Raw genomic sequence first — 22,028 nt, 5'->3', positions numbered from 1 at the left:
GTCTAAGATCTTGAGTGTACAGAGTCCCTGTCCGATGGGATAAGCTATCAGCTACAGTAACATCCCTCTTAAGGCAAGCATGTGCTCCTTTATTAAATCTTCTCTCACATAAGCTCTGAGATTTTAGCAGCTCAAAGGAAGGCCAAAATAAGATCTCTGCTTAGTATTAATTAAAATGACACTACAAAGTGTTATCGTGGTAATAAGAGTTTTATCCATGGCTTCAGCTTTGTAGTCTTGTAATGTGAAACGGACCTTGGAGCTTTGGAGAAGCCTGTGAACAGAGACTGTACATACAGCAGAGGCTTAAATCTTTGTTATCATTGGATACTGAGCCACTCATCGAAAGACACACTACAAACCTGAATAGTACTACAAACTCACACGTATTATGGGTACAGCAATCAAAACTAGCAATCAAGTAAACCTAACAATACATTTTTGAGTTCTGTTAACGAATGATGCCATTTTAATTTCCTTGGGACCAAAGTTTCTGAGTGAATATCCATAGACGTGCAGGCTCGGTCAAGAAGGGTTATAGAGTAAATAATGCTACATTGCCTCATCTACCTCCCTGAACAATTTGCACTGTTTGCATCATATATAATCGGGGAACTTAAGTTTTAAGTTGACAAGTAATAATTTTGTTGAGTGAGTTTCCATCTGTGTTTGAGTTTAGCACAGTCACATTTTTTGAGTAAAGTGCGTCTGCATGCACCGCTATCTTCTTACACGCAGGGAGGGAAATCTGCTTCTCACAAAAATTTAATATCAATCATTTGTCAAAGAAGAATGTTAATCCCTGTCACAAAGAGAAACCAAATTCTAGTTCTTAGTCCCTTATGAAAGACAGTCAAAACAGTAAACAAAATAAATTCACACATCAAATCAGTGATGGTAAGTTTTTCTGTTGGTTCCCAATTGGGTATGAGATTGTTATGGAAGTTTTCTGAAGGCTGGTGAAAGGAGAACTCACGCAGCAGCTAATGTCTTATGCAGAAGATTTTAATGGAGACTTGATGCATCAAGGAGACCAGAAGGTGCGACAATATTCAAACGCTAACAGAGTAACATCAGCAATTGTCATCCGCAAGTCTGAAGATGTCTCCCACAGCATCCCCATATATCTTCCTCTACTTGTAATGATACAGTTTATAGTGACATATACAGTAATGTGTGAGGATATATAAGAAAATTCCTCAACAGAGATGATGCTCACAGAAAGAAAGTGGCCAATAAGCACAGAAACAGGTGGATAAACCTGCTGTACAATTGGTCTAATCTCTTTCAGAGGGAAAGATTTCATAGATTGTTCCTTCATGAAATCCAAAAGACTTTTGTCCAGGTGCTCAAACTCCAGGCAAATGTGTCCTCTGTCAACGAAGTACTCGTACCACTGAACAACGTTGCATTTGTTCAGTTCCAGCAATCTCAGTTTCTTCAGAGTAGCCACCTGGAGATACATAGCAGGTCACAGAAAGATTGTATATGAGCTTGACACATTAAACAAACTTAAACAAGCTAGTACATATGTGTGGATATGGATGGCAGATGGCATAATTCAAACTGGGATAAGCATTCAGATTTCTTTCTTACCTCTCGATTTGCCATCGTTTGATAACAGCCCAGCTTTTGGATCATTTTGATGGACACAGTCTTCATGTCGTTCAGTCTCCTGCACATAACAACTTTTCCAAAAGTGCCCTGTCCAAGAATAGACTGCACCAGGTAGATGGAGGACCCAGAAGTAAGCAAGCTTCCTGGAACCACGTTGTTGTCCTCCCCAGGCATGTTTCTTCAAATGATCACGTCACAATGAGGTAAACAGCAAGAGGTGTGTTGTAGGTTTGAAAGGAAAAAGCTTACATTGGGATCCAGAATGAACCTGTCTTAACCTCAAAGCTTACGAGACAGTTCTCATAAATGTTATGTGACATTAATATTTGTCATAAAGTCAAGACAAAACACAATAAACAATAGGGTAGCTATGGTTAGAATGGTTGATTCAGAAGTTCAATAGACAATGTATTTTAATAGGTGAATTTTAATTGTTTGAACTTTTGTTCAAACCAGAGGTACCCTATTATGTATTCTGTCTCAATAACATAACACCCCATGGTATGGTATGATATTGAACTTTGATTTAATAACAGTTAATGTTGAGACTCAAAATGTCAATGTGAGAGACACAAAACTTTATTGGACATTTTACGGATACTATATGCCATATACAGGTAGCATAAAAAAGTCTGAGAGTTTTTTTCTTGCTGCTAGTTGTTTTGGACAGGGGAGAAAAGTTTAATTGATAAGATGAACTTGACATGGAGAGCAAAATTGGAGTAAATATTGCAACTTGCCACCTCTCACAGCAGCTACGATTGTAACCCTTCTTGAATACAGGTGTGACAGAGGGTTTTCATGTCTTACTATAAGCGCTATGATCACATTCTCATTCATAGCCTCCACAGAGGAGGTAATGGTTTCATTGCTTTTTGTCTGTTAGCAGGATTATGAAAAAAACGACTACACTGATTTTATTGGCTCTTGACAGAAGAGCAGGATATGAACTAAGGAAGAACAATTCCAGTGTTGGAATTTTTCTTGCTGGTCTCACATGCATGTGCTGCATTAACCCTTGATGGTGGGCATGCACGATGCCTTGTATTGCCGCGATCATCACGTTGACAACAATCATGGTTTCATACTTGAGAGTACAATAAAATCCACAACCAGATCAACACCAACTGCATATGCCACCTATTTTGCTGTATTGTGATATGTTTATCCCTAATTTGATTGGCTGTTGCCTCCTCTGCTGAATGAAAAGTTGACTATACCTCTACCGCAGCGCAAGCAACACGATCCAAGGGAACAGTTCATTTATTCATTCATCCAATGTGAATGCATTAATGTGAGTCTAGCATAAGGGTAGGATCAAGGTATTTATTTCCACTGTTTTAAACATCTGATCTGGCGTAGTTCAAAACTTGTGTAAATTTCTTCAGAAACAATACAGTACTGCATATTTTTCATCCTATTACTAATACAGCTATAAATTACCTAAAAACTTTCTGTGTACATGATTTATGTACCCAGTTAGCCTTAGCGGAAGTAAGTGCTATTGTTGCTATTTTAAAGACATCTTCCTTGACCTTCCTGTTAGATGATTTGAGATGTATCAATGAATGTACTATCACTTCAGTGGCGCTAAATGCAGAACTGTAAACTTTGACCATGTGAAAATGCAGTTGGTTAAATAGGATGTTACGGCAGCTGTCAGTAACAGTACACCTATTTTATTTCCCAACACTTAGTCACAAAAATTTGGAAGCTTTTTATTATATCACTAACAAATTAATGGATTTAGTAACACAGGTTGTCATGTGTTTCCATGGTTACCATTGCAGTAAGTGCAACATCTCTGGTTGCAGTTATAAACCACTTTGTATAAAAGCTAAAATCTGGCCTTGTGAGTTTTTTGTTGCTTTAAATGGGCAGAGGCATCAGCTCTGAAACGTCAGTGGTGTTATATTTTGGTGACCTGACATCACAGAGCAGCTTCAAGCATTAACTTGTCAGAAACAGTAAAATTGAGGATCATTCTTCTAAATCAATGTGTCAAAGCACTTGTTGAAGTCTAATATCATCCTCCCATGGAAAAATCACATTTGAACAAACCATCAAACTACATGCAGAGACTGTGTCTGATTCTGATTTATAATTACATAAATATAAATGCATATAATTAACTATCTAATTAAGCTATTTTCAACAATCAAAAAACAAAGTACACAGCACAATTTTCTCTTAAACCATTTCACGTACCTCAGGTTTGAAACAATCCAATCATTTAATTATCTGATCATAGGGGTACACTAATCTCTCCTGGGACAATCAATAAAGACAGCTAACATGATGGATTTGTAAACAGGAGTAAGTCATGTCTTTCCAGTAAAAGCAAGGAACGCATAACATAAGCCTTTAATCTGTCCGTAATAGGCTTCTGTAAAATTGTATTCATGCTTTCTGTAGCCAGTGCTGTGAAACCACTGCTGCCTATATACAGTGTTATAGTGTGCTACTTTATACCACTAAGCACCTATTGAGAGATTAAATGAGAAATCAAGTCTGACTGCTTTGATGCTGCAGCCGGTGTTTATAATTGTGGGTTTCTACATAACAGTTACTTCAAAGTAAATGACAAATAAATATGCCCTTCTACTCTACAGCTATTTTAACAAAATAAAATTGGTCTTAAAATAATTGAGGGCTATATGGAATCAAAGGTATTTAAACTTTATTGTGGATTATAGCCCAGTAACTTTAAACCATTCTACAAACAGATTAACAATAAAAATAAAGAATGGATTAAATAGTGTCTTTTGCTAACTCTAACGTTTACTCTAGTTAGCATGCGAACTGGCTTTCAACTTATTTACGGGAGTAAGGAGAAGTTTCCCCATCCAAGAAAATGTTAATGGTCAGTATTTATATGTCTTTGCCAGGGATATGGAAGTGGTTCTATAAATGTTGTTGAAATGATCAGCATGTGACACCTATGAATGTCTATGTGAGTATGATACAGTGAGATTAAACAAATCAGAAATAAAATGGTGGGCCAGATATGACTGGCTGCAGGCTCCCAGATGCAGACCACTGTTGGAGTTTATGTGAGGACTTAGAAAAACACACGTTCAGCTCATTCCTCAGACCGAAGGCACACCCTAGTGATTTCTTCAGAACGCTGGTCTTCTGTTTAATCCTTTTTTATTAAAAGTGATAGTATCGCTTATGCAAATAAACCCAAACTAGGTAGTGCACTTCCTCCAGCATTTTGCAATATACAATCCAATTGTGAAGCCGATAAATCGAACAATTTCACAAGATGTGTGTTCAATTAAAAGACAGAAAGACAGACATTTGTGGAAAAAGCAGGTAGATATCATTTATGGAGCCATAAAAATGCTCATTTAAGACCCGCAGATTCAATACTTTAATACAACTTAAGGCACTGCCTCACACAGCACAGATTCAGGTTAGTCTTTTTCTTTTTTTCAAGCAACTGCTTTTTCTTTAACAACCAGCTCAGCTACGATCATCAGCCTCCTCTTCAGTCTCTTGCTTTGTTCTTTTGACTCGTGCAGGAAAATCCTTGAATGCTATCAACCACAGGAACATGATCAATCTCAGCCTGGATGCACACTCAAGCTGTAATCATGGAATTCATCTACATTGGTGGTATACTGTATCCTCAAGATGAAGCAGGACATTAATCTTTCTAGAATTCAAACAGACATTAATGTCCCTGTGAGCTCTTTCTGCGAGATTGAATGTGTGACATTATAGCAACTTGTGACCTCTAACAAGGTACTTGTTTGCTCAGAGGTGAGGGTCTTAGCAGTTTCAGCACTGCAGAGGTCATGGGTTCAAAAAGCTGGGTCAACAATTTTGCCATGTATGTTGGAGAAACTGCTTTTCAGACATTTTATTCAGCAGGTTAAGGCCAAGCAGTCTTTCCTAATCAGAATAAAGCCATCAAAGCTTCTGAGCTTAGCACCTTATACAAAGAGGGTTTGCTGGTGAGCATCAGAGCGTGGTAACATTCCCGGTTCTTCATATACAATGGCATGGAGGTCATATGCCAATTGCAAACTGTGCAGATTGTTACCATTTCCAATCACTGAATGTCCATTGCTGAATATCAGGATTACTTTATGTTTTGTCAGCATGAACTGAAGACTTTTAACCTGCTGATGGATCTTAACCAAATGATATAAGTAGCTTTTTGTACGTTAAAAATGTGCCATTCAGAACAGTGCTAGTTACACAAAAACAGGGTTAATGGTTTCTACTCAAAAACTAAACTAAAAACTCTCAAAGCAACTTTCTGTGGCGTTACTGATGTTTACACAAATGTGCACGGCGAGAGTAATTCTAAATAAATGGTGCATTATGTTTGGCATCTCAACAATCTGTGAGATTCCCGATGTCAGGAGTTCTTTACTATAAAATTAAGGAACCTCCATCTGTATATGTTCTTGTAAACCACTCAACCACTGAAGAAAGGGCATTGGGTGCTTAGTACTCAGTACTCATTTGGAGTTTGAATATGATTGGATGAGTGGTTGTAGAGAAAATAAATTCCAGAAGACAGTTGTGACACACAGAAATCATATCCTCTGATGCTCTCACTTGCAATTTGAAGTGCAGGCACAGCAAGGGAATCTTCAATGTATAGATAATGTGAGGAAACGCAGGGGATCGAAGTTATTCCATTCATTCAAGAAAATCTCTACTAAATTTCAGGGCAATACAAGCTTTTGAGTGATTTCAGTCTGGACTAAGGAGATGGACACAGACTAGGTATGATGGGGCTCATTTTCCCAGACAGGCAAACAGAGGAAAATTAGGCCCAATCCAGAATGACCCAAACAGACCCACATAAAACCCATCACTGGCAGCAGACTGATGCACCAGCTATTAATGAGCAGCGATAAATGATAGTTGTCCTGTATATTTTTTTGCAGCACACAAAAATACCTTTTCATGCAAATATTAGACATTCATCAGTGCAGATAGCAATCCTTGTCAAATTGGTATATTAATATTACGTTGACACATGCTAACCTCCCCAAGCTCATGAGACTGAAGATAATTTGGACCCAAAATGTCTACTTTTAATTTCTTCCTGGGTATTTACTTTTCAGAAGCTACTAATAAAAATCATGTAATTCACTCAAAAATGTAGTGGTCTGTTTCCTGTCGAGCTATAGGGAGGACAACATGTTTATAGGCAGCAGAATTGTATTCAGTATTCCTTAAAAACAGAGCAGGAACTAAAGGCTGCTAAACTGACACTTTAAAATCATTCTACAACAATAAATCCACATTTCTGATTTATAACAGATTGGTATTGTTGCTTCTCCAGCCTTGGTTGACATGAATCAGTGATTTGATATCCAGAGCGCAATAGCTGCAATGACATAGGCAACTCAATCACAACAATGATCAATGCAGAGGTAATCAACATGGTTCTTTGGAAGCTCCCAGATTCATGAAATTAACTAATTTCATACTTGAACGGACAAACTCTGGCATATGGCATCTCCACTGAAAGCAGATGCATTTGGCAATACATAAGTACAGCAGGCAACCAGCTCCAGCACATTAATTCCACAGCTGATTGTGCAAAGACAGGTTTGCACTATACAGAGAATATCTTATAGCAGGACTCAGTGAGTGTTTGCCTTATCTAATATGTGCAAAGTGCATTCTGCGCTTGGAAAATGAACTGCAAGAAGAGGAGAGGCTTCTCTTTACGGCAACAGACAATTGTGCACCAAAACATTCTATCATTCTCTCCATGTGGCCTCTGCTGGGATTTTAACACCAATTGTATGCAATGACGGATGCATGTGGTGCTGGATCCTGCCTCATTGCTTCTGCTTAGCACTGCCATGATCATGGCAATGGAATTTCAGCGCTTCGTGTGTGATGCATGGGAAGTTGTTACTGAGTATTGATGGCTCACAAGAAAATGGTACCACTGAGAACCTTTCTATCTCCTCTTCAGCACACTGCATACAGAGCAGTGGTGTTGTTACACATTAAAATCTGACATGGCTTGATTATGCTTCCTGCCGGTTAAGAGAGCTGTGTGACTCCAGACCCCAGCGGTTGTATTTCTCCTCCTGTTAGCGCTCTTACCTGCTAATGAGGAGAACGGTGAACACGGCCCATCCTGATGCAGAGACAGCCATGGCTGCTGAAGGAGTGGAGACACTAAGAGGAGTTTATCTGGAATAAGAGCACAGAGGACAATAACATGCAATTAGATGGATCCAGCTTTGGAGAAGATTCAGAAAATATTCTATTCCCCTTGAAAGCAAAACTCTTTAAGCAATTGGAACAAGGAGGCAACATTGTGCATGTGCAGAACGTGACTTCTAAATATTCGTTCTTCTGCTGGCAGGTAATATAGATGGTCTGTGACCACTTTCCTATTGTTTAATCTTTAAAGTCTCCAGTCCCACATTTCTTTGCACTGAAGTATCTATCACTCAGGTAACGATGGTTTCTCCGTGCTACTTGGTAATCAAGGACAATCTAGACATATTTCCAGTAGTCAGTTCAAGTACTGACACCTCTGACAGAGAGGCTTTTAGCAGCATAATGACCTCTTGTTAAGGACTTAAGCCTAACTGTTAGTCTGGCACAGATCTCCAGACTTGAACGAAGAGTAATAAAGCATGTTGCAGTAGCAGAGAGACCTCGTTTCCTATATCATGCTGCACTCTCACCCTCTGCCTCTCTTCAGATGAAAGCAGACAGAAAACCTTCAGAGACCAGAATGACTTAACCACAGAGACCCCATCACTGCGGAAGGTAAGCTGAGCTAAAGAAATATATAATACCACCAGGCCTGTACTGAACGTATAGTAGTCTAACTAGACTGCTGTTTTACAATAGATATATTTATATATATATATATATATATATATACATACACACACACACAAAACAAACATGTTTTCCTTTTAAGACAAATTGCCAAACAGCAGGGGATTGGATTCAGTGAATGTTGTTGCCTTGACAGAAAGCCACACCCGTCATCGTTCAGTTCACCATTGTCTGCCTCAGTCTGGTATTACAGAGCTCTGGTCGCCTGTTTGTTCAATTTGTATTACCTTATATTGAGGGTATTGCAAATCTAAATCTCACCAAACCTGGCCTTGCACTTCCCTGGGCCATTAACAATACAAACGCCAAGTGGGAGGAAGATTAGTTGAACGTTTTGCAAGATATGTGTTCCACATACAGAGAGACAGTGGGGGTGTGGCAGCCACATCAGCAACTGCCCACCAGGGTTAGTGTTTATTTGGATTTGATCATATTTCACACCCAAACATTTACAAAAAAACAAAACACAAAGTCCTGTTTGTTCAATTGTAACACTCTTTATTCAGTGTGATAGTTTGTTTTCTAATTTGTTTTCACACAATTGACAATTCTTCACGTGACATTCTGTCACATGGTCTTTTGAGTTGTTGCTAACACTTACCTTTTTGTTTGTCTCACTGAGCTCCCCTGGTAAAAGACCTGAAGCCTGGAAAAGATGGCCTTTTGAAGACTTCCTACAGGAAGTGGAAGAGGCCATCAGAGACTGACAAAGGGGGGGGACTTTGACTTAAGATTTCTCAAATTTAATAATTTAATAAATTTAATAACTGTTTTTTATCATATGCTTAACACTAACATTTCTTCTTAGACAGGTTTCTTTGGATAGGTTATTTATCTTTGCATATCTTAAATTGTTAGTTAATTAATGTAAGTAGTTAGTACAGTCTCCCTTTGTGTTTGTCCAGGACTAGTCCATGTCTTTATCAGCTCCCTGAGCAGCTCAGTTTGGTTGTGTTTGGTTGAATTAAACTTGTGTTCTGTATTGCTTAGTTGACAACATTTCCAATATTTAAGAAGAAAATATCCTATTTTACACCTAGTCCTTGTGCCTTTTTGAACGGTCCCTGACAAGGGGGATTTTATATTTCTGACAATGTTTACATGTTTCAATGCTACAACTGTGAACCAGTGACATATTTGTAGCCATGGCCTGTATTAAGCAGAGTACATTGTACACTACTATGAGGAATTGTCTACATACTGATCGACTTTGATTATATTTGGGGAAAGCATTGGAAAGATGCAGTAGGGCCCCACTCACTGTTGGTGTTACTGCTGCCAATGTTGTCACAAACAAGCAGCAAAGGATGACATGAGTGATGCTGACACAACTGCAGCAATATGTAAAGTTTACACTCACTGCTGATGTCCTGCTCATTCAGCTGTCATGCATCATGAGTCATGAGTAACACAGTTAATGTAAAAGAAAATTCATAAAAACACGTGCTCTGACATCAGGGTCCATTTTTTTCAGAAAGAAAACTACTTATATGTGGTACAGTTCCCAAATATTTTAGTTGCAGACAAAACAATTATTGAAAAAGCTGTATTTCACAGACTCGTATAATAAAAATTTAAAAGATATCAAACAGTAAAAAGCTGGAATACATGAGCACTATATGGGTCATACTGTGTTGTTCCTGTAGTTATCCCTCTTTCTGGCTATCTCTTAATAACACTCTTATGGTCCTTTAGTTTTACTGTACAGTTAATTTATACAAGACTATTTTTCCCTATCCCTTGTGCTAATATTTATAAACATGTATTGCTCATGTGAGGAATCAGAACTTATTTCTTTGTGTAAGATTTCTACATGTTAATCCATTTGTATTGTCTGTATGTTTTTTTTATGATACCTGCTTTAGGACAACGGATGAAATTTAGCAATTGTGCTAACTCCAGCATATTTATATTGATGCTTTTTGCTGATATGTTGATAAATGTGCATTGTCCTAATCAAATAAATAAATAAAAAACTGCTTAATGAGTAATGGGGACCTGTTGAAATCCATAAGGAGGTTGTTTTATTTATTTATTTAATTTGGGTTTAGGTGAAGTCAGAGGTCATAGGGTTTACTCCCTTCACTCCCGACTCAACACACCTAGCGGTGACACACAATTCTGAGAGACCACGGAGTGCGCTGCAGCAGACAGGTGGACACCCAACAAACCTCCGTCTAAGATGACTCTGGAGAAAGTCACTGACCCACGGCATGGATTTTTTTTCGCAACACTTATTCACTATGCATGAACTAAAACTATACAACAGCATCTGAGTTGGCTGAGCTCGGAGCCTGGCGTGGCCGAAGGGGACGCCCAACGCACTATGGTTCACAAGCCCCCTGGTCCAAGACATATGTAAATTTGGCTGAAAAGTAATCCTTAACCTGCCTGGACAGTTGGTTTGCCTACACATGGGTCAGTGAGGCATACGCTACAAGTAGGGTTGCAAAGGAGCGGAAAATTTCCGGTAAATTTCGGGAAACTTTCCATGGGAAGTTAAGGTAGGGAATTTTGGAAATATTCCAAATTGGAAACTTTCCATGAGAATTATGGGAATTTATGGGAATTAACTGTAAATTGGGGGTAGTTTAAACAAACTGGATCATATCCAAATATAAATGTAAGTATTTTTGTTTTGTCATAAGCAGACATCCATGCAAAATAATACAATTAAAAAACATGACATTTCAACAGATTTATTTGAGTCGAACTTTAGTTTTATTTCTTGTATGAACAATTCTTTAACAAACAACACAAACATGAATGTTGAGTAGCCTCTTAAATGGTCAATGAAATGAAAAGTAGCTTACATTTAGCACCTATTTTTATTTAATATTTCCAAGTTAAACATCAATACTATTATAGATCGAATATATTTACCCCATAACATTATCAAAACTTACTTGACTTCAGATAGTCCTCGGGCTCAAATGTGTGGCTTCAATAGTGTTGAAATCAGATGTGCATGTGATGGAGGAGTGCACAGTGCATGTAGGGGGTGTGGCCTCAATAGCCCTGCAGTAAGCAGTGTGCTGTGTGCATGTGATTGAGTGTACCTGAAGTAAATATGGTTGTTTTGGCTAAGATTATGCTACAATATAATTTCCCCAACTATATTTAAGTTCCCTGTTGAGGGCCAACTTCCAATTTTGTACATTTCAGATTTATTCCCGTTAATTCCCATAGAAAGTTTCCAACTTTGAAAATTCCCGAAATTTTGCAACCCTAGCTACAAGTAAACTGCTGGACAAGCATTTAATAGGCGAGCCAGTACATTTCGCCCTGAAACAGGGACATTACCATGATATGAAATTTAAAATGAATTTTAAATCCAGAGCTGCTGCTAAGATTTCCGCAGTGTTATTGCCAAGAAAACAACTGCGTCCCTCTTCACTGACCCGTCAGTTACAGAAGACTGAATGAATGAGCTCCACACGTGTACACCAGAGAGCACCACTTTAGAGTGATTTAAGCTCAATGTTATAAAGCAAAATGGTAGCATTAGTTTTGGACTGATGCTGATTTATGTTTTGCCAAAACACTATAAACCTGGCTTCAAATCAAACAGACTCACTAAGAAGAAAAAATAGAGGAATTAACAGAAAAAAGTCTTTAGTGAGAGGATCAGACAGTAAATAATATTTTTTGGCTTCATCTGTCACTGTCTGTGGATAAGGTTTTGATCAGCAGTAAATAAATTACACACAGCTCTCAGATAAGCCTTTGTGGCTTTACTGCAGACACACAGAAACACAGGGAAATGAGTGTTTACTATTTTAACCCAGGTTTTCAAAGTACCACATATTTGTTATGTTATTTTAGGATATGAGATCATAATTTTATGCCCCAGGTTATGCAACTAGGTTATACATGTTCACTCTTCAGCCCATGTTTCTTAAGTCTCTCCTGGCATGCGCCCGAGCTCAGTGACCATCCTGATGAAGAAAACTCCAACATGAGAGGAATGGTTTTAGTCCTCCAAAGTGAACCCTGTCCCTCAACAGTGACTCTAACTACTGACAATTTGATTTTAAGCCGACTTGAAAAGGGCATCGGCAAATATAAAAAAGATATATCAGGCAGATGTGAGTCACTTCATCTAATTCTCCGGCTTTTCTCTCCAATATTGCTCTTCAAAGTACTTATTACAGGCATCATGGATGAGTCACAAAAGAATGTCAACCTTTGTGACCACCAAGCTAGTATCCGAATTCAGCCCTGCTCCTGGTCACTCCCTTTTTCTTTTCCTCAGAGCCATGACGTACTGAATGGCAACATTTTTAAGTAATTTAACTAGTTCTTCATAAAACCACGTACAGAATAAGATTGAAACTTTCCTGCATTAAGTTCACAGGTGAGCACCAAGGCTGCTGCAACAGAGATATCAATGCATTTATATGCACACATCTGGTATATAGCTTTTATATAAAAATGGACAGCATAACTGTTCATTAAAAGTGAAGCCAAAGTTTCTCGATTGCCACCTTGTGGCTGGCAGCAGTATGGGTCATAAATCTGGCCTCCTCCATGGTCGTGGATGGGACATAAACCAAACCAAGAACACCTATAGTAACTTTAAGATGTTTTTTTTTTTTTTATCACTATAGATCTTCCTCTAGTTTTTATCACAATGGTATATGTTCAAGTGCTCATTTGTCTGGTCGTCTTTTTGGTTTTAATCAGTTATTTAATGACATAAAAACAGGCTGTCAATCATGATGTTTCCATCATGACTGACAGCCAAGACTGATTTACGATTAGTCAAATTGTGTTTCGGTGGGACCTCATGACCACAGTTCCATCCCCTGATCACTACTGCACAACCTCTTACTCCTCTTACTTGTTTGCCAGTATATTTTGGCTTCATTTCTGGGAAGAAGTACATCCCTAAATACAGTCTATAATCTGATACAAGCTATGAACTATTAAGGATATGTTAGCATTCCATAAATAAAAATGAAGCAGAATATATTTGACAAGCGACATTCGCCTCTTAGCTAGTGATTTATCTAGCTATCAATGCTAAAAAAAATGTTTTTCAGGCTTACAAATTAGGCGAACACCCAAACCACAGCTGTGAACAAAATGTCTTCCTTGCTCACAAGTTCTGCATTACTGTGCCAACAAAATAAACACTAAGTTTACTCCTGAGAAGTAATAGCAGCAGCAGCAGCAGCAGCAGCAGCAGTAGCGCTCCATAACTGTAATTAACCTTTTTTTCACTGCAGACATTGACAGGTGAGACCTGAAAATGCTCAGGTATAATTAATAACATTAATTATAGCTGCTTCTCATTAAGGCAGGTCTCAGCTGCAGTACATGCTGTCTCACTGTACAGTAGCTAACAGGAACACCATTAGTCTTATAGGTAATCCTGTTCCTTCTTGCTCTGACACACAATTGGTTTTACTGAGAAAAGGGCCAGTTAACACATCTATCAAGGGTAAATGCTCTGGACATTCTCTAACCATGTTGTTTTGCATTACATAGAAGTTTATAGCAAATATATTGTACACTTACACTCACTATACTACAAGAAGTACAACTACGATGCTGGGTTAAGGTGAAGGTATTCTTCATAGTCCCAGAGTGGCAGGTTGGTTTGCAAACAGTAGTCACACATCCAACACACAACCCACACACAGCACAAGAGTACATGAAATACATAAATACATAAAATGAACATGCAGTCATCATTGATATAAAGAAAAGAGCAAAAATATCACTAAGGCCTACAGCTTGTTTAAGAGTCCAACAGTTGAGGGGACAAATTATCTCAAATGTCTCTTTGATTAACCCTCCCGGGGTAACCTCATGATGGCAGGAGTCAAAATTCTGCATGAAGAGGGTTTTGAGAGTCTGGAGTGCTGGGCTACATGCTTTAGTCCTCTTCGACATGGGGTTTCACTATGGAAAAACTGAAAGTTTTCTTTACAGATACTGACTTAAAGGTACAGTGTGTAGAATTGTGTGATATTTAGTGATGAAATTGCATGTTGCAGCTGAACACCCCTCACCTCACCCTCTCCTTCCAAACATGAAAAGAACCTGTGGTAGCCTTTAATTGTCATAAAAACTCAAAAGGTGTTTAGTGTGTCCAGTCTGGACTAATGTAAAAAACATGGCGACCTCCGTAGAGAGGGTCCCCTCGATGTAAATATAAAGTATTTAAATATAAATGACCTTTTCTGGGGTCAAGAAAACTGCAATTCATACAATTTAGATGAAACAAACTAGTGAAAATATCATGAGGATTATTCTCCATTCAATTACTGCCAATTGCCAATTGATCCCTTTCACCTAAATCTTACACACTGAACCTTTAATGCATTGACTGAGGGTACCTCAATCGGGTCAATCGATTGAAATTTTATTTGTAAAGCTCATTTTTACAAATCACAGTTTTCCTGTAGGGCTTGATCAGGGCAAGATCCTCTGCCCTTAAGATTTGAATAGAGAGAGGAAAAACTACCCAAAGAAAACATAAATAATGTTTACTAGGGGCAAAAAAAAGAAAGCCACAAGTTAGGGATCCCTCTCCCAGGACGGACAGTAGTACAATAGATAATGTTTCTAACAGAGCATGTCAGCAAAATAAGATGTAAAACATGCATGACAAAAGACAGTGTAAATGGAAATGTGTATCAAAGTGTAAAGTATTTAAACAAAAGACAACGTCTGACAGAGAAGAGATGAAGATGTATTGTCAGTAATAGAAGAATATGTGGTTAGGGTCATTATCACATACCAATCCACTGTCAGTGCATCCCAACACATCTCCATGTTACTGTCTTTGAGCATTATACTCTGCTTGGTTCATAATTAGCCGGCTGTGCAGGCTTCATCAGCTGTGGCTGCATGTGTTTCACCGAGGGACCAGCTCTGCCTCTGCTTCGGCAGGTGTTCCGCTTAAAGGAGCAGATCATCATCCTGTCTCGTCTAGTGATTTTAACTGCATTAGACCATAAACCGTCAGCTCCCGTCAAGAGCCTGGATCATCAGACAGCTTTAGCTCAGCCAGATTGATTTGTTTTTTTCAACAGTTTGTGAGACAGGACTTTATGATAGTTGTAGTTTTACACATCTGGTATGGTGAAATAAAGAGGAATATACAGAGAGAATGAAAACGTAACTGACAAGATACTGTCTGCTGTCACGTCCTTATAATCTAAGTGACCTGGGCACTTATAAAGCGTCATGGTGTAGAGACCATAGACTTTATAATAGCCCCCAAAAAGTGAAGCCAACCAATCCTGATCGCCCCCTTGTGGCTTGTTGCAGTATAGATCATAAGCCCTTTCTCTTCCATGTTAGTGAATAGGACATAGACAAATGTAAATTAAACATATTTTCCCCCAGGGATGGTTACTGCACTTTCGGTAGTTCTTATCACATTCTCCAAGTTCTCCATTTTTCCAGTAAAGTTGGGTTTTAATTTGTTATTTTATGCTATAAAATCGTGGGAAATGCAATGATAAGAATGAGTGGTGGTTGGTCAACCATGTGTATCGGCAGGACCTTGAAGTAGCAGGCCCTACTGCTCAGACTCTGCTTCCAAATGATTTCATGGGATATTTTTGCACTATTTTGCGAAACAAATACCATCTTTATATACAATCTATTGTACAAACAATACATTACAACTATGTACTGAGAGGACAGAAGAAGAAAAAGGAGAGAACATGCAAAGACAAAAGTGCTTATCTGCGTTTATAGGAATGATATAATCAAGAATAAATGTGAATGGTAAGTAAAGCATTCGTGCTCGGTCTGCAGCCCAGGTCCTTTTAGTTTTACTTTACTTTAGAGTCCGCAAATACACTAGAACTGAAATAGAGTGGAGAAAAGAGAATTATGAATGTAAGAGTGATGGGTCATTTCACTGTGTCTCAACAGATTCGTCTTTGTTATCAAAGTCTCTTAGTGATGCTGTCGTTGCAGGGTTGTAAAGGTTTTTGCCAAAGTCAAAAAACATTTTCTATTATATAACAGTGATTTAACTCTGTGTACTCCTCAGCTCACCACCCGACAGACACCCTCACTTTCTCTTTCAAGCGCACTGTGGCGACGTCTCTAAGAAACATTAAGGACCCTACGGATTTCATCTAAGCGAAGTCCTCCCCCCACCCCCTTATTTCATCTGCGGGTTTAGAAGCTTCAATTGAGCCTGTGAGTGACTTCTATTTCTCATCATCCCAGACAGGTCTCTAGTGTCCATCACTCTGCATTATCATTGGGACGAGCTAGAAATTTAGCTGCTCAAACATACTTTGGGAAAGATGCACTGGCTCCCAGTGATCACAGGGTGAAGAGAAGTCAGAAGAGATGAATAAGTCATAAATATAGACTGTGACTTGATTGTGGGTAAAAGATAAGATAAGATAGTCCCACTATGGTAAAGCGTGCCGTGTTAGGTAAGAGGGAAATAGAGTAATGATAACAAAGTAAAACAAACATAAATACACACACACACACATTTTTTTATAACACTAGGATCACATAAAATACAAGAAGCAACAACAGTGACATAATTAAGGAAAGCTACAAAAAATAAGGGATTTGAAAATATTGGAGAACTCACTGAAGCATTAATAAACCCATTAATTGTTAAGTGCTTCTCTCTATTATTCTCAGAGGAAATTAACACTACCTCTTTAGCCGGGATTAATTACTGTTATACCTATAAAATCATGGATGAAATAAGATGTTTGATTTAGAGGAGTAGTGATATAATTAGTCTTGATAGAGCACCGACAGTATGTTCTCTGATACTATCTTTCAGAGCACATACTTCCTCACTATAGTATGTATATTAAATACATGGGCACTGTATTATATAGATTTTGTTGTCAAGGGAAAAAAGGTTTCAATAGTGATAGTCATCAAATTGGCAGGGTGATTAAGGATTTTGACAGACTGGCAATTTATACAGGCTCTACATTAGAAAAGGCCTTGAAGAAGATCAAGAGTGAGTTTACTGATGATGATGTTTATGCTCTAACAAAAGTTTTAAGTATTTCTTCTTTTTTATAGTGACCACAGCTCATCTTTACACATTTCTATCCAGAAGGGCAGAAGGATTAAAGTTTATGGCAATGATTTGCTGGATGTTAGGGCAGAATGTGGAATATAGTGCCTTATATTTTTCACTGCAGGCTATAAGATATGTATTATATACCACTTGGTCTGTATCTTGTTTATAATTTGTATCTTGCACATTGAAGTCAGTGGACGAGTATGGATTCAATTTGAGGCATTTTAATGCATTGGACTCCTGTCCTAAATATCCCATGAGACATAACGTATGTGACTTCTTGAAAGCTTCCATGGTCCAATAGCACCAGACCTCTAGGCTTTGTCCACATTTCTATCACATCTAATCCTTGAAACGTAAAGCCTGAAGGAAACCAGTTGATCTGAAGATGCATCTGGACATTGTGATGGCTCGAGAGGAGACAATACCAGGAGGGCTTGAGCCATCAGATTATATTACTGATGACACATGACACTGTGTCAAGGCAAGGTCCCATTAGTCAAAGCAAGGTCCCACTAGAAACGAGCCAGAAATGCACACAGCTGTTGCTAGGACACACCTGGTCTGCGCACAAACCTGATATATTGTTGTTTTTAACTAAAGATAAAAAAAATATCATTGCATGGGGTCGTAAGTTCTGCACCTGGTATAAAAGGTACGCTCTAGAAAATCTGACACAAACCGCTGAGATTAATTACAGCCTCCTGTTGCACTGACACAGGGCAACGCTTCCATTTACCTTGCCAGAGCACAGAAAGCGGAGGGGGGGGAAATCAATACGGACAGAGCTGAACTGAAAACCAAGACAATAGCACCACACGTCCAATAACACACCCACTCCAGTACTTCAATCTCCTCTTCAAGACTGTAGCTTCTTTTTTTTTCATGTTGTCCATTTGAGCGAGAAATAAAATACCACTCACAGCTCTGGTGTTTTGATGATAACATAGAGGCTTTCAATTATCTCTACTCAACTCTACTTATGTAAATCTCATCCTCCCTCCCTGTGCCTTCTTGTGAGGGCTGGCCTGCACTGTGGGAGCTGCATCTGAAAAGCAGCTGGCAGTTTATACACAACGAGTGAACAACAAAAAAAAAGAAATCTGCACAAATTAAGCAAGCCTAACAATCTGTGCTTATTCCACTGATTACAGGCATTATCACTGAGGTAAATATAGTTTGAGAAATTAGAGGCGGACTCGGGCAAACACACCATAAGGCTTCGCCGAGCATTAGCGTGATTTTAATTACCGTTTTTAAATCACAGCAGAACCGCAGCATTGCTGGGAGCTTTTGTCTGTTGACTTGACGGGGGCAGCTGTGACTCAGGGGGGAGAGCGGGTCGCCCACTAAGCAGAAGGTGGGTATATTTTGATCCCGTGGCATCTCCAGACTGCCTGTCAAAGTGTCTTTGGGCAAGATATTGAATGTCAATCATAAAGGCCAATGGTTCTCAAATGGGTGTCCACAAACCCTTTGGCACTGCCAGGGGGTCCGTTCAAAGTTTTCCGGATTCTTACAATTTAACATTTATTTTTCTTGCTTTTTCAAATAACACAAGCAGACGTGTGAACAAAAAGGCAATGTCAAAGTATATTGGGGGGGGGGGCATAATTTCCAAACACAGCATGCAAACTTTCCTAAGTGTCATATGCGATAATACATAATTAAAATAGAAAGAGAACCAACAGTGACACAAGGGAAAGACAAAGACAAATAAGGGATTTGGAAATATTGGGGAACTCACTAAAGCACAATTAAACCCCTTAATTGAAAAGTCCTCTTTCAAGCTCCCAAAGTGCTTCTCTCTATTTTTCAGAGGAAATGGACATTACTACCTCTTTAGCTATAGGATTAATCACTGCTATGCCCATAAAATCATAGATGAAATGATACATTTCAATTCAACAGGAGTAGTTGCATCATTCGTCTGAATAGAGCACCTAGGATCTGGTAGGAACTTTAAGAGAACATATTTCCTCACTATAGTACGTAGACTAAACTACACTGGCACTGTATAATATACATACAATATTTGTTGTGCAGGTGGTTGAGGATTTTTTGACAAATCTATGCTGGCTCTACACTTAAAGTTGCCTTGAAAAGCACAGTTGTGAGTTTACTAAAGGATAATTCTAAATGTTTATGTTCTAACAACTGTTTTTACTTTGTTTTTCTTGCCTGTACAAATGACCATAATTAAGTATTTACAGATTTCTATCAAGAAAGTGAGGGAAATGAAAGTTAATGCCAATATTCTGGATGTTAGGGCTGAAACATTTCATTTATCTCAACAGAAGTATAGTTACATAACACATATAAAAGGAGGCATAACCTCTGATAAGAAGTAGCCCATGAAACACACAGTGTTAGACCAGCTTGTAAATGTCCACAGACTGTAGTGGTTAAAATTAAAACATCCCACTAACAGCCACTTCCTATGAGCTGCACATCACCCTGAGGGTCACTATTAAATTCATGCCTGACCTTCACCTTCTTGTCACTTTGAGAACCATCACAGTAAAAACCGCCTCTGTGCTCAATTAAAGGTTGCAGCTTGCTTTATTAGCTTGACCTCAGTTTGGAGGCATCAACGCTCCTACGTTTTAAAATGTCTAAAGAAAATGGTCCTGACGGGGAAATCTATCAACGATTTAAGCAGTTTGCATGATTAAGCAAAAACTTGTTAACCTCCTTAACCCCGTGCACATGAAGAAAGGACATCATCCGCGCACCGGTGCTCCAGCAGCCTCCACAGGCGCAATTAATTCAAAGCAGCAGAATTTAGGAGATGCGCACACACGCACGAACGCACAGTCCATGCACGTAAGGGATGCCAGAAATGGTTGATTACTGTATCAAGACTTGCACCGATTGTCGGACTTTAATAAAAAATAAAATATGAGTCCACACTTCAAAGTTGCAACATCCAGCTTGCATTAGATAACACGCTCCATTCAGAGGCGCATGGTGAAAAAAGCGCACGGAAACATAACGTGCGTCCTCATTCCAGGCGCAGCAAACAACAACATCTGCCACAACGTTTTCTAAAAAGCAAAAAAAATCCCCCACAGTGATAAAGTTTAAACGCGAACTTTTACCTGGAACCGCAGATCGCCGAGAGCCTGTCACATACGTCGGCGCATCCCGGGAAAGACAGAGTCCGGTGCCGTTACGAGTTCTCCGTCAGACCGCTGCTGCTGTGATCGAGACTTCCATCCAGGTTTATCTTCAAAAGAGAGTACCCGCCGGTCCGCGCGCACACATGACCGGACAAACAACTGGTTGTCAGCAGATTCCCATTATCCACTGTGGGCTGCATGCGTCGCTGCGCAATGACGCACGCCGCGGTCTCGCAGCTGCTTTAGACTCTCAAAAGATGAATGCCCAGAATATCTATCATGATGGTGTCTGCTGTGTGTTACGATGCCATTTTTTTTGTGTGTCTTTTATCGTCTCCTTCTCATGAAACAGTTACCTCAAGCAGGATTAATTTGTTTCAAAGCTCATTTTTCACATCGAACGTACCATAGTGGGATAAAGTCATCATATATTACTTGTTAAATAAAGTCAAGTGACAATGATCCTCTCAGTGCAGGTTTAATGTTTGACAGCAGCACTTGAAAGTGTCACACTTTCTATTCAGCTTCTCGAGGGAACAGGCGACTCTAAAAAAATACAGGACAGGAGACTAAGGGCCTGCCCGCAAGTTAGGATGGAGGACCTTGTGCCAAGGTGTTGGTGTCTGATGGATGCAGGTCGACAACCTTCCTGGGGCCTCACCTCTTCCCTCTGCGTGGGCATACCGCAACACTTGCATCCAAAACGCCTGGAGGGCAGTGAAGGGCAGTCAGTCAGGCAGCAGCTGATCCGATCTCAGCAAACATGTGTGCCATAACTGTTGCCCCCCCACACTGTATGGTAGGGCAGGAGACAGCTAGAAACAGAGACATGATCCATTCAAGCGGGAGAGGGCAGTTAAAGGCCTTCTGTTGGCCAACAGCCATTCAGCTGAACCATGTCTAAGCAGCACAATGAATCTCTTCCACACGTGGATGTATTAGCTTCCACCTCAGGGTAGGCTGCTCTGTAGCTGACCCTAACCCCAGTGTGGTAGAGGAAAGAAAAAAAGAATGGAGCTTCATACTCTCCACACTGTGCATGTTAAAGAGGCAGAGCCATTCAATGGAGCAAATCTATTTTATATCGATAAAATGTACAAGTTAAATGAGATTTTCAAAGATCTGTTAAAATCCAGAATGTGGCAGGTATTGCTCAAAAATCTAAGGGTCATTTACGGAAGCCGCAATTGAACTTGCTTGCGTAAGGTGCAGGAAGCATGTGATTGGCTGATTGGAGAGGGCAGTGACAATACCTACGAAAGGAAAAGAGAAAACCTGATGAAATGAAAAGACTCATGAAACTCATAGTGTGTGAATGTGACGTCTTTGGTTTGAATTCAGCCTTGCACTCATGCGACATGCCATATGTTAGCATGGACACCACTATTCTGATATTAACCTGATACACA

General features: G+C 39.3%; 1 protein-coding gene across 2 annotated transcripts in view; it reads right to left on the bottom strand.

The window, feature by feature from the left end:
- Nucleotides 1–20,887, bottom strand: part of LOC109634870 (gamma-aminobutyric acid receptor subunit pi) — a 50,746-nt gene extending 29,859 nt beyond the window's left edge. Inside the window, exons 1-2 of one of the 2 annotated variants that reach the window (XM_020095660.2) lie at nt 20,599–20,887; nt 7,708–7,797 (exon numbers count right to left, since the gene is read on the bottom strand). In XM_020095660.2, coding sequence (XP_019951219.1) covers nt 7,708–7,760 — 53 coding nt within the window. In that variant the 5' untranslated portion in view covers nt 7,761–7,797; nt 20,599–20,887. Of the gene's footprint in view, nt 1–7,707; nt 7,798–9,061; nt 9,141–20,598 lie in introns of those variants that run through there. The other variant, XM_020095651.2, reaches the window with a different exon arrangement.
- Between the last annotated feature and the right edge of the window lie 1,141 nt (nt 20,888–22,028).

Source organism: Paralichthys olivaceus, chromosome 14 (assembly GCF_024713975.1).
Source record: "Paralichthys olivaceus isolate ysfri-2021 chromosome 14, ASM2471397v2, whole genome shotgun sequence".
Lineage (NCBI taxonomy): Eukaryota > Metazoa > Chordata > Actinopteri > Pleuronectiformes > Paralichthyidae > Paralichthys > Paralichthys olivaceus.
This window is presented reverse-complemented; position numbering and strand designations above follow the sequence as displayed.